Here is a 13,558-nt window from a genome sequence, read left to right as displayed (position 1 = left end):
TGTAATAGACTTACATTCGAAATCCCTTCACCCAGTCTCACACACACACACACCCTAACCTACACTTTATCCTCCCATATCTGGCCATCCTAGTACCCTATTCCTGTTTATCCATCATATCCTATGAAAAACCCCTGTACCCCTTAAGAAAGCTAAAAATACCCTGACCTGTGCTCTCTCACCCATGCCCAGCAACCCTCTTACTGTGAATCCTTGCACCCCAATTCCCTTAGATTAATTCTCATCATCTCTCTCTGTATCCCATACTTCCTGCAACTCAGAACTACATGTTCTACTGACTCCTCTTGCTGACATCCCTCACACAATCCTGTCTGGTGTTTCCCTATCATTTTAAATGTTTTGTTTAACACACAGTGTCCCAGCCTTAACCTAGTCCACACAGTTTCCTCTCTTCTGTTTCCATTACCTACCCTAGTACCTGCAACACTCTTTTGTATTTGATATAAATGCCTCCCTTTCCCATCTTTCTTGCCACATTTGGTTGATTTTTTCCCAGATTACACACTTAACCTCTGCTTTACTGATACTAATGTGCATTTCTATATTTTCTTTCTTTAACACCCTCTTTGCCAACTCATCCACCCTCTCATTCCCCTTCACCCCTACATGTGCTGGAACCCATAGAAATTTTACCTGACCTCCCTGATTTGCAATTCTTGTAACTAACTGCAGGACTTCGTAAAGTACATCTTGCCGACTGTTTGTGTGAAAAGACCTTAAACTTGCTAGAACTGAGGATGAATCTGAACATATCAATGCTTTGGATGGTCTGGCTTTCTGCACCCAAACCAACACTGTAAACACCCCTAACTTATTAGATGCTCTTCTGCTGATTCCAATTTCTTTTGCTGGTATTACCACCCCAAACCCTGTCACTCCTGTTTCAGGTTCCTTCGCACCATCTGTATAAATGTGAGTATAATCACTATACTTTTCCATCACATGACAGTTAAATGCATTTACCAAGTCAGTTTTATATCTTCCTTTCCTTTTTACCTCTAACAAATGCCAGTCTACAACCGGATAAGCTACTGAAGGATGAAACACTGCACATTCTTTCGCGATACCATTGCCTGCGCTCTGACAGCCCCCATTGCCCCAGCACTCCTGCAGCAGCGTCTCCCACACACCACACACGGCCCCGGAACTTGTCCTGTCCGTCGCCAGTGACGTAGGGCGGGCGGAGGCGGGGCTCTCGGTGGAGCCCGGCGATTGGGCGAAGGGCACACAGTTCACGTGGTTCGTCGCGCCGGGTGACGTAAGGCGCGAGATCCCTATATAAGGCGGCGCGGCCGGAAGTTCGCTCTTTCTTGCGGGGGAAGTTGCCGGAGGTGAGGGTCTTCGTGACGCGTCGGGGCACACCGGTCCCTGAGGGGCTGGGGGGGGTGGGGGGCTACGGGTCGGCCCGTGGAGGTCGGGGTGTCCCGGGCCGACGGAGTGGGGCTGGGAGTCCGAGGGCAGAAGGAGTGGCGGCGAGTCCTGGGGCCCGATGCAGTTTGGGAGGATGGGGTCTCACTGAAACACGCTGCGCAAGTGGCCGTGGCGGGGATTGGAACGAAGGGCAGCAACTGCTCTGTTCTCACAGCCCCTAGAAACGAGCTGAAATCTACCAGGGCCGTGCACTCTCTCCCTAATGTGAGACTGTACTCCACACATCTACTGACAACATACATCAAAGTTGCTGGTGAACGCAGCAGGCCAGGCAGCATCTGAAACGTCGACTGTACCTCTTCCTATAGATGCTGCCTGGCCTGCTGCGTTCACCAGCAACTTTGATGTGTGTTGCTTGAATTTCCAGCATCTGCAGAATTCCTGTTGTCTACATCTACTGTTCTACCTGAGTGCACCGTGTAACACTGAACAGATGAGCAACTGCTTTAGCCTGAGGGTGCTGTATTTAAAGCAGAGTTTGAGTGGGCATGGGATCTTTGGGCTGAACGGGCTTAGTCTGCTCCCGTGTCCTGCGCTATTTTTGGGGAGTGTGGCCTTGGGCGGGGGCATGCACGTGGTTCACCATCCACGTCCTCTGCTGCACGGGGTCTGTGTCCTACAGTTCCAGTGCGGCACCTGCAGGGCCCCCAACACACCATCCCCTGGGCACAGAGTAACAGGTGAGTCCATAGTACCAGTCAGCTGTTCCCTGTCGCTGGCTGGCCTCCAGGACCTCGCACAGGGTGACCTTGTTTGGCCCACCCCATCTCCCCACTGGGCTAACTTATCTATAGTTTTTGATCCGTCACTTATTTGTTCCTTCTGCTATCCCCTGGGGTGGGGGATGTCAGACCCTGCTCAATAAATCGCTGACCTGTTTGCCCTTCTGTCTCTTGTTTGGTCCGTGTCTGATCTGTTCCTCTCTCCCCCCACAGGCTGTGAGCAGCCATGCCCGTCGCCCGGTCGTGGGTGTGCAGCAAGACCTACGTCGCTCCGCGGCGTCCCTTCGAGAAGTCTCGCCTTGACCAGGAGCTCAAGCTAATTGGTGAGTGGGGCCTGGCAATGGGGGAGGGTGTCTTAGCAACCTGAGGGGAGAAACGCTGTGAAGCCCAGGGGTTGTCCCGCTGGGAAACAAGGCCACAGGTCCCCAACCACCTTTGCTGGTGTTGGGAGGCAGGTGGGGTGGTACTAGTTTTTCAGGTGGTGTTGCCTGGTTCTTGGTTTGGGTCAGGGGAGTTGGTGTGGGAGGTGTGTGGCATTTGATCACCTGCTGACAGCGTCTCCCCTCTCCCAGGTGAATATGGTCTTCGGAACAAGCGAGAGGTGTGGCGGGTGAAGTTCACCCTCGCCAAGATCCGCAAGGCTGCCCGTGAACTGCTGACCCTTGACGAGAAGGATCCTAAGCGTCTGTTTGAGGGTGAGTGTGGCTGCTCTCCTTTCTCTGACCCCGTTTGTCCAGGCCCTGCATCAAGTCGATGATGACCCTGTTATCCCTGTCAGACACTGGTGTGGTGAAGCACTTTACATCCTGAGACTTGTGTGCGCACCCTGGCGAGTTTCCAGTTGCTAGCCGTGTCCTTGCATGGGCAGTGTGAGTGTAGAAGAGAATAGGCCTTTTTGGTACCTTTTAAATTCAGCATCAATCCAACCCTTCCCTCCCACATAGCTCTCCAGTTTTTCTGTCATCCATGTACCTATCTAAATGTCCCTACCTAAATGTCTAGCAGGGTGTTCCAAGCACCCTCCATTCTCGAAAAAACGTCTACCTCTGTCACCTCCCTCCCTCCCCCCTAGACTTTCCTCCACTCAGCTTAAAATTATGCTCCCAGACTAGCCCGGGACAGTCTCTGGCTGCTTACTCGATCTCTGCCTTTTTATCAAGTCACTTATCACCCTCCTTCACTGCAAAAAGAAAGCCCCAGCTCTCTCTCGGCATCCAGGTGAACCTCCTCTGCACCCTCTAAAGCCTCCACTTCCTTTTGAACTGAACTCAGTGTTCCATATAATGCCCACAATGCTGGGGGAACTCAGCCAACCAGGACGTTACTCCAAGTGTGGTTGAACCAGGGTTTTATAGAGCTGCAATATTACCCCTGACTAAAGAAGGCCAACACACCATACACCACGTTAATCCTATCAACCTGCTGTGACAACTTTGGGAATCAATAATATTGACATATCCCCTCCCTGTTGCTGAGATCTCTGCTGTTCATTTTATCGTTACCTCACAGCTCTTAATGCCTCCCCTCGTACACCCAGGTAATGCCCTCCTGCGCCGGCTGGTGCGAATCGGGGTCTTGGACGAGAGCAAGATGAAGCTGGATTATATCCTCGGCCTGAAGATCGAGGACTTCTTGGAGCGTCGGCTGCAGACTCAGGTCTTCAAACTGGGTCTGGCAAAGTCCATTCATCACGCCCGGGTGCTGATCCGTCAGCGACACATCAGGTAGGTGCCCCCCAGCCCTGTGGGTGCCAATCTATCACTGACCAGTCAGGTGGGCCCACCGTCTCCTCTCCCCTCCATCCCCCTTCCCACCCCCACTCACACCCAGTCTCTCTCCCCCCCACCAATCACATGGCAGTGTTAACTGGTTTTAAATCATTCTGATCAGGTTTGTTCTCAGTCATAATGGGTTATGGTTTTATTGATGGGAAGCAATGCTGCTGGTTAGGATGATGCAGAGCGGATAGGGGCCTTCCAGCCCAGCACATTCTCGCTGACCCCATGCAGCCCCAGTTTTCCACTGCTGAAATATTGTGCCTGTGTCAACTATGTCCACTGGAAGTTCTGATACAAACCACTCTGAGGGGAGGGGGGAAAGTACCACCACATGTCCCTTTTAAATCTTTCCCCTCTGACCCTGAATTTCTGCCCCCCCCCTCCCCAGGGGAAGACTCGTTACTGCTCATCCTGTTCCTCTCAATGTAAACAGTTCTGTAAGATCACCCTTCGTTCTCCTACCTTTAAAGGAATACAGAACCCCCCCCCCCCCCCCAGCCCGGTTAACTTGTCCCTGTAAGGTATGCACTGCGGTGGTGACAGCATCCACTCTGCAATTCAGCTGCAGCTTTCCTACCAGCAATTCATATGAGTCTTTAATCCCGGCATGCCTAAGTAATCTAGTCATTAAATAACTGTTCCTTCTGTCTGCACAATGGCGATCTCCCTCTGCTCCCTGTGAGGTGCCTACTCCCCTCCGCGCCCTGCACATTCCACGTCCCAGGCTCAATTACCCCACACAACTTCTCGCCTCAGCCTCCATTGCCCCAGCATTGGTTCACCCTGTCCTACAGTAGCTCCTGCCCTCTGGTATGAGACCCCAGCTGCTCTGTCTGGTATTGAAGTTCCTTCCGCAATATTTTCTATTCAAACCCCCCCCTCTCTTTCTGTCTGTGCAGAACCTCAGCCCAGAGTGAGGTAAAAAACAGCCCCCTTACAAGTGGGGCGGCTTAATTCAGCGAGGTCAATTCGGCTGTGTCCGTATACCTCGCCCCGGGGAAAGAGGCAGGAGCTGACAGCGGGCAGAGGTAATGCTGTGGGTAAAGAGGCAGGAGCTGACAGCGGGCAGAGGTAATGCTGTGGGTAAATGGGGCAGGAGCTGACAGCAGGTAGAGGTAATGCTGTGGGGAAAGAGGCAGGAGCTGGCAGTGGGCAGAGGTAACACCAGGTAAAGGGGCAGGAGCTGACAGCGGGCAGAGGTATGCTGGGTAAAGAGGCAGGAGCTGGCAGCGGGCAGAGGTAATGCTGTGGGTAAAGGGGCAGGAGCTGGCAGTGGGCAGAGGTAATGCTGTGGGTAGAGGTAACACTGGGCAAAGGGCAGGGGTTGGCAGTGGGTAGAAGTAACACTGGGTAAAGGGGCAGGAGCTGGCAGCAGGTAGAGGTAACGCTGTGGGTAAAGGGGCAGGAGCTGACAGCGGGCAGAGGTATGCTGGGTAAAGGGGCAGGAGCTGGCAGCGGGCAGAGGTAATGCTGTGGGTAGAGGTAACACTGGGCAAAGGGCAGGGGTTGGCAGTGGGTAGAAGTAATACTGGGTAAAGGGGCAGGAGCTGGCAGTGGGTAGAAGTAACACTGGAAAGGCAGGTGCTAGCAACGGGAACGCTGTGGGTAAAGGGGCAGGAGCTAGCACTAGGTAGAGGTAATATGGGGAAAGTCCGGAGCTGGCAGCGGGTAGAGGTAACGCTGTGGGTAAAGCGGCAGGAGCTGGCACTGGGTAGAGGTAACGGGAAAGGCAGGAGCTGGCAGCAGGTAATGCTGTGGGGAAAGAGGAGGGGGGATGTGTCTTGTGTTTGGAGTATCGGTGGGGAAGTGCTCATTCCTTCTCCAATTCTTCCACCAGGGTCCGTAAACAGGTGGTGAACATCCCCTCCTACATTGTCCGTCTGGACTCCCAGAAGCACATAGACTTCTCCCTACGCTCGCCCTACGGAGGGGGCAGACCCGGCCGCGTGAAGCGCAAGAATGCCAAGAAGGCACAAGGAGGTGGTGGGGCCGCGGATGACGAGGAGGAGGACTGAGCATCTCGCTCTTTGTTGCCCAAATTTTCGGTGGCACCAATAAATGTCTGTTAATCATCACCAATGTCTCCGGCCTCTTCACTCACCTGGTTTACAGGGGCAGAACACACTGGTCGGTTGGGAGCGTTGAGCAGGGTAGCATGCAGGCTGTGAATGGTGGGGAGCGTTGAGGTGGTGGGCACTGCACATTTCCTATCTCTGTCCCTGGACCAGACTCTCAGTGGGAATATGGTACAGGTTATCAATTGAATTCCCTCTCATCAGACCCACACTTGGAGTACTGTGCATGATTCCTGTCTTCATTATCCCATCCCTGGTTTTCACTCACATTGTGAGAAATGCGCAGTTGCTATATCTGTTTACCCTGAGTCAGACGCACACCGGGAAAACTGTACGTAGTTCCAATCTGTTTCCCCTGTATCAGACTCACCGGGAAAACTGTACGTAGTTCCAATCTGTTTCCCCTGTATCAGACTCACCGGGAGAACTGTACACAGTTCCAATCTGTTTCCCCTGTATCAGACTCACCGGGAGAACTGTACACAGTTCCAATCTGTTTCCCCTGTATCAGACTCACCGGGAAAACCGTACGTAGTTCCAACCTGTGTCTCCTGTATTAAACCCACACTGGGAGAACTACACAGTTCCAATCTCTTTCCCCTGTATCAGACCCACACAGGGAGAACCGTACATAGTTCCAATCTTTCCCCTGTATCGGACCCATACCAGGAAAACTACCCAGTTCCAATCTGTTTCCCCCGTATCGGACCCACACCAGGAGAGCTGTGCACAATTCCTGTCTTGGCTTCCCTGTTTCAGATCCATACCGGGAGAAGGGTGCATGGTTCCTGTCATCGTGAAGTACTGTAACTGCTGTGACAATTTCCAAGGGACCTTAATTTGTTTAATTGCTGGGGAGTGGACTGGCATGGGTGGGGTTAACACAAGAGTGGCGTCAACATTCTTTGCCGCACACCAGTCTCTCAGAGTCTAACATCCTTGGGAGGGTAAATAGATCCAACATGTCCCCGTCGACCCTCACCAATTTCCACCGATGCGCCACAGAAAGCATCTGATCCGGATGCATCACGGCTCGGTACGGCAACTGCTCCGCCCGGGACCGCAGGAAACCGCAGAGAGTTGTGGACACAGCTCAGCACACCTCGGTGGAGATTCAGGTATACTGACTCAGATGCAGGACGATTCTTCAATGATGTTTATGTAACAATTTTGTTTGACTGGACAGCGTTGTTAGCCCTGGACCTGGAGGACCAGTGGACCACTCTTGAGACTGGCTCCCACCCTTTGACTTGTTTGGCATAGGTGACCTGACTCCAGCCAACATAGCTGTCCAGTTCGGGGACTCCTCCGAGCTTCTGGATTCGATCCCAGCCTGTAGCACTCCTGTGGACCTGTTACTCTATATATAAACCATCTGAATGCCTGGGTTGGGTCCTTGTCAGTGACTCACTCCTGGGGATCTGTTCTATAAAACGTTCCTGAGCCACTACATTTGATCAAACTGAAGCTTCCTACACACTCCCAGGGTAAGAGTGAATCTCCCTCCACGCCGTCCCATCATACACTCCCGGATCAGACACGGCTCCCTCCACACTGTCCCATCACACATCCCAGGGTCAGACACTAAAGCTCTACGCTGTCCTGTCAGTAACCCTTGGGATCAGACATGAAGTTCTCTACACACTGTCCCACCACTAACCCTCGACATCATCCTGTCCCTAACCCTCGGGGTCGGAGGCAGTGAAGTTCTTTTCAGACTGTAGGTTGTCTGCTGTCCCCAGTGGATATAACTGATGTTTATTGGAACTATAGATGGTTTCCGTCTTTCTGCTCGGCTGGTTTCAGAGAGACTTTGAAGCCGGTCTAACTCCCCACTGTTCCCTGGGTGACTGTTGACACCAATGAGATGCACAGGAAGCTGGCAAAGGGGGATGACAGCTTGCAGACACAGACATAACAATCTCACCCTGAGAGAGAGTCACAGACTCCGGTCAGTATACAGATCTCCCCGTGAGAGAGAAGGACTGAGGAACTCTGGTCAGTGTCCGGACCTGCCACTGAGGGAGAGGGCCAGAGAACTTGGTCAGTGTACAGATCTTCCTGTGAGATGGAGAGATTGAGAGATGCCGGTCAGTGTAAAGATCTCACCCTGGGGGAGAGGGTCAGAAAGACCCCAGTTGGTGCAGAGATCTCCCCCTGAGAGAGGGACTGAGTGACACGGGTCAGTGTACAGATCACCCACTGAGAGACACCGGCCAGTGTACAGATCTCCTCCTGAGAGAGAAGGACTGAGGAACTCTGGTCAGTGTCCGAACCTGCCACTGAGGGAGAGGGACAGAGAACTTGGTCAGTGTACAGATCACCCCCTGAGAGACATCGTTCAGTGTACAGATCTCGTCCTGAGCGAGAGGGACTGAGAGACATTGTTCAGTGTACAGAACTGCAGCTGAGAGAGGGGGAGTTCAAGACATTGGTCAGTGTACAGATGTGTGAGAGGGTTACAACTCTCTGACAGAGACTAGACAGTGTGTGTGTGTGTGTGTGTGTGTGTGTTCATGGGGAACGGTTTGTGAAAAGATTAAACCTGTCTGACAGAGGAAAAGCTGTCTAGTGTAAGTGAGTGTGTGTGTGTATGTCTGTGATTGTGTCTGTGTGAGTGTGTGTCTGTGATTGTGTGTGTGTGTGTGTGTGTATGTGCGTGTTCATGTGTGTTAATGGGGAACAGTGTGTGAGAAGATTAAACATTGCCAACAGGGAACAGACTGTCCGGTGTGTGTGTTAATGAGGAACGGTCTGTGAGAGGGCTGACTCTCTCTGACAGGGAAGAGACTGCACGATTGTCTGTGTTACTGGAGAATGGTGTATCAGAGGGTTGAATCTCTCCAATAAGGAGCAGACTGTCCTGTGTGTGTGTGTTACTGGAGAACGGTGTGTGAAAGGATTAAACTTCTCTGACAAGGAACTGACTGTCTGAGGTGTGTGTGGGTGTGTGTTTATTGGGAACACTGTGTGAAAGGGTTAAACCTTTGCCATTGGGAACAGACTGGGGTAACCGGGGTGTGCGTGTTTGTGTTAAAGAGGTTTTGTGGAGGGTTGGATCTCTCCGACAGGGAACAGACGTCCGGTGTTTGTTGCATTGAATTGAATTGACTTTATTTCTTACATCTTTCACATAGATGAGGAGTAAAAATCTTTATGTTACTTCTCTGTCTAAATGTGCAATAATATTAATTTATAATAAATAGAACTGTCAGTGTAACATAGAAATACACTCAGATCAGCGTGAGTTGATCAGTCTGATGGCCTGGTGGAAGAAGCTGTCCCGGAGCCTGTTGGTCCGCAGTACCGTTTCCCAGATGGCAGCAGCTGGAACTGTTTGTGGTGGGGTGACTCGTGTCTCCAATGGTCCTATAGGCCCTTTTTACACACCTGTCTTTGTAAATGTCCTGAATCATGGGAAGTTCCCATCTACAGACATACTGGGCTGTCCGCACCACTCTCTGCAGAGTCCTGCGATTAGGGGAGGTACAGTTCCCATACCAGGCAGTGATGCAGCCAGTCAGGATGCTCTCAATTGTGCCCCTGTAGAAAGACCTTAGGATTTGGGGGCCCATACCAAACTTCCTCAACCGTCTGTGGTGAAAGAGGCTCCGTTGTGCCTTTTTCACCACACAGCTGGTGTGTACAGACCACGAGGTCCTCGGTGATGTGGACGCCAAGGAACTTAAAGCTGTTCACCCTCTCAACCCCAGATTCATTGATGTCAATAGGGGTTAGCCCGTCTCTATTCCTCCTGTAATCCACAACCAGCTGCTTTGTTTTTGCGACATTGAGGTTGTTATCTTGACGCCACTGCGTCTGGGTGTTGACTTCTCTGTCGGCCGCCTCGTTACTGTTTGAGATTTGGCCAATCAATGTGGTGTTGTTGGCAAATTTAATTAGCAGATTGGAGCTGTGGGTGGCGACACAGTCCTGGGTATACAGGGAGTAAAGGAGGGGACTCAGTACACAGCCCTGAGGGGCTCCTGTATTCAGAGTCAGAGGGGTGGAGGTGAGGGAGCCCGCTCTTACCACCTGCCAACGATCTGACAGGAAGTCCAGGCTCCAGCTGCACAAGGCAGGGTCAAGGCCGAGGTCTCTGAGCTTCTTGTCCAGCCCGGATGGAACTGTGGAGTAGAATGCTGAACTGTAGTCCAAGAACAACATTCTCACATAAGCGTCCTTCTCCGGGTGTGTAAGGACGGTGTGTAGAGCAGTGGCTATTGTGTCATCTGTCAATCGGTTGTGTTGGTAGGTGAATTGTAGAGGTCCAGCTTGGGTGGTAGCAAGCTGCAGATGTAATCCTTGACCAGCCTCTCAAAGCATTTGTTTATTATTGAGGTGAGTGTGACAGGACGCCAGTCGCTCAGGCGTGTTACCCTGGTCCTTTTTTTGGTACAGGGACAATGGTGGATGGTTTGAAGCAGGAGGGCACTCTACACTGGGAGAGGGAGAGATTAAAAGTGTCTGTAAACACACTGAGTACTCAGCCTGGGATACCGTCCGGTCCCGCAGCCTTGGAAACATCTGCATACCTCAGCCTCAGAGATGTGTGTGTGTTAATGAGGAACGGTCTGTGAGAGGGCTGACTCTCTCTGACAGGGAAGAGACTGCACGATTGTGTGTGTTACTGGGGAATGGTGTATCAGAGGGTTGAATCTCTCCAATAAGGAGCAGACTGTCCTGTGTGTGGGTGTGTTAACGGGGAACAGTGTGTGAGAGTGTTAAATATCTCCAACAAGGAACAGACCGGTCACTTGTACTGTAAATCATTGTGCTAACCACTACACTACTGTGCAATGGGAATAAAACCCAGGTCGCTGGTATTGTAAAGCGTGCTGGACTCGAACCCGGTGATTCGTACTGTGAACCATTGTACTAACCACTACACTACCGTGCGGCGGGAATCGAACCCGGGTCACCGGTACTGTAAAACGTTGTGTTAACCTCTACACTACCCTGCGATGGGAATCGAACCCGGGTCACTGGTACTAGCAGCAGTATAGAAAATGCACTGTCAAGGGCGGTTTGTGCCTTCCGAGCCTGATTGAATTTTTTGAGGATGTGACTAAACACATTGATGAAGGTAGAGCAGTAGATGTAGTGTATATGGATTTCAGCAAGGCATTTGATAAGGTACCCCATGCAAGGCCTATTGAGAAAGTAGGGAGGCATGGGATACAAGGGAACATTGCTTTGTGGATCCAGAACTGGCTTGCCCACAGAAGGCAAAGAGTGGTTGTAGATGGGTCACATTCTGCATGGAGGCTGGTGACCAGCAGTGTGCCTCAGGGATCTGTTCTGGGACCCCTTCTCTTCGTAATTTTTATAAATGACCTGGATGAGGAAGTGGAGGGTTGGGTTAGTAAGTTTGCTGATGACACAAAGGTTGGGGGTGTTGTGGATAGTGTGGAGGGCTGTCAGAGTTTACAGTGGACATTGATAAGATGTAAAACTGGGCTGAGAAGTGGCAGATGGAGTTCAACCCAGATAAGTGTGCAGTGGTTCATTTTGGTGGGTCAAATATGATGGCAGAATACAGCATTAATGGTAAGATTTTTGGCATCATGGAGGATCAGAGGGATCTTGGGGTCCGAGTCCATAGGACACTCAAAGCTGCTACGCAGGTTGACTCTGTGGTTAAGAAAGCATACAGTGTATTGGCCTTCATTAACTGTGGGATTGAGTTTAAGAGCCGAGAGGTAATGTTGCAGCTATTAGGACCCTGGTCAGACCCCACTTGGAGTACTGTGCTCAGTTCTGGTCGCCTCACAACAGGAAGGATGTAGAAACTATAGAAAGGGTGCAGAGGAGATTTACAAGGATGTTGCCTGGGTTGGAGAGCATGCCTTATGAGAATAGGTTGAATGAACTTGGCCTTTTCTCCTTGGAGCGGCGGAGGGTGAGAAGTGACCTGATAGAGGTGTATAAGATGATGAGAGGCATTGATCGTGTGGATAGTCAGAGGCTTTTCCCCTGGGCTGAAATGGCTAACACAAAAGGGCACAGTTTTAAGGTGCTTGGAAGTAGGTACAGAGGAGATGTCAGGGGTAAGTTTTTTACGCAGAGAGTGGTGGGTGCGTGGAATGGGCTGCTGGCGGCGGCGGTGGAGGTGGAAACGATGGGGTCTTTTAAGAGACTCCTGGATGGGTACATGGAGCTTAGAAAAATAGAGGGCTATGGGTAAAGCCTAGGTAGTTCTAAGGTAGGGACATGTTCGGCACAGCATTGTGGGCCGAAGGGCCTGTATTGTGCTGTAGGTTTTCTGTGTTTCTATGTTTCTAACTTACAGTTGGATATGTAAATTTTTGTGAGGTTGTGGTCATGGGTTCTCTGTCCATCCAGGAATCTGATGGCGGAGGGAAAGAAGCTGTTTCTGGATCGTTGAGTGTGTGTCTTCAGGCTCCTGTACCTCTTCCTGATGGTCACGAAGTCCTGTCCTGGGTGTTGGGATGATGTGTGCCACCATTTTGAGGCATGGCCTTTTGAAGTCGCCCTCGACGCTGGGGAGACCAGTGCCCATGATGGAGCTGGCTGAGTTTACAACTTTCTGCGGCTTTTTCCGATCCCGTGCAGCAGCCCCCTCCGTACTAGACGGTGAAGCAACCAGTCAGAATGCTCTCCACAGTACATCTGTAGAAATTTGTGTCTTTGGTGACCTGACGAGTCTCCTCGAACTCCTCATGAAAATACCTTCGGTTGTGTCTTTGTAATTAATCGATATGTTGGACCCAGGTTAGATCCTCAGAGCTGTTGATGCCCAGGAACTTGAAACTGCCCCCCCTTTGCACTGCCAATCCCTCCCACAATCAATTCTCTGGTCTGACTGATGTTGGTCTATATCTTGTCTCACCCAACATGAGGGTGTTCACCCTCAAATCTTCTCAACGTCCTAGGCCTCCATGTGTGGAATCCCAGGGCTTGTCCCACTGGGAAACGAGGGCACAGTTATCCAAGCACTGGTTCTGTTCCCGTTGTGTCATGGTCCTGACCGTTAATTCCCCATATTCTCTTAATTCCCTTTGATTGTGCCACATCTGATTCCCATCAGGACCTGCAGCACAAATACCCTGGCTTGGCATCTACTCATCGCCAGATCGTTGTTTCTGCCAGTGTTCCCGTTCCCGGCAGCTTAGGATTGTGTATTGTAAGTTTTACTTGAGTACCGAGGTTTACCTGTGTAACTCTGTCTCTCCATGTCAAGATAAGGATTGCCTGCCATTTGTCTTTTCATTTGCTGCTCCGTGTCAAGATAAGTGTTGCCTGCCGCCTGCCTCCTGCTTTTCCGTTCAGCTCCCGCCACGCTCACACTCTCATCTGCATCCTAACTCTATCTCCGTGCCAGTGTCCCGCGTTTGGGTTCACCCCGTTTCTGCAACACGTTGCTGTTTAGATGCCACTTTTCAGGAGGCGTTGATGGTTCTGGTTTTGGGAGGAGGAGTGTGGGTTTGATTTATTTATTTTGAGTTTCAGTGTGAAGTCGGTTCTTCTGACTCACTGAGCCGTGCCTCCCACCAGCTCACCTTTTTAA

At 51.3% G+C, this 13,558-nt stretch overlaps 1 protein-coding gene across 1 annotated transcript; it reads left to right on the top strand.

Annotated features, from left to right (window-relative positions):
- Positions 1-1,314: 1,314 nt before the first annotated feature.
- Positions 1,315-6,027, top strand: rps9 (ribosomal protein S9). The gene is made up of 5 exons (XM_063034887.1): positions 1,315-1,352; positions 2,388-2,497; positions 2,747-2,869; positions 3,712-3,898; positions 5,790-6,027. The coding sequence occupies exons 2-5, from the start codon at positions 2,401-2,403 to the stop codon at positions 5,965-5,967; spliced, it is 585 nt and encodes a 194-aa protein (XP_062890957.1). The 5' UTR covers positions 1,315-1,352; positions 2,388-2,400; the 3' UTR covers positions 5,968-6,027.
- The last annotated feature ends 7,531 nt before the right edge of the window (positions 6,028-13,558 follow it).

Source organism: Mobula hypostoma, chromosome 28, assembly GCF_963921235.1.
Source record: "Mobula hypostoma chromosome 28, sMobHyp1.1, whole genome shotgun sequence".
Lineage (NCBI taxonomy): Eukaryota > Metazoa > Chordata > Chondrichthyes > Myliobatiformes > Myliobatidae > Mobula > Mobula hypostoma.
Note: the sequence above shows the minus strand (reverse complement) of the source record. Positions and strands in the feature narration are given on the sequence as shown.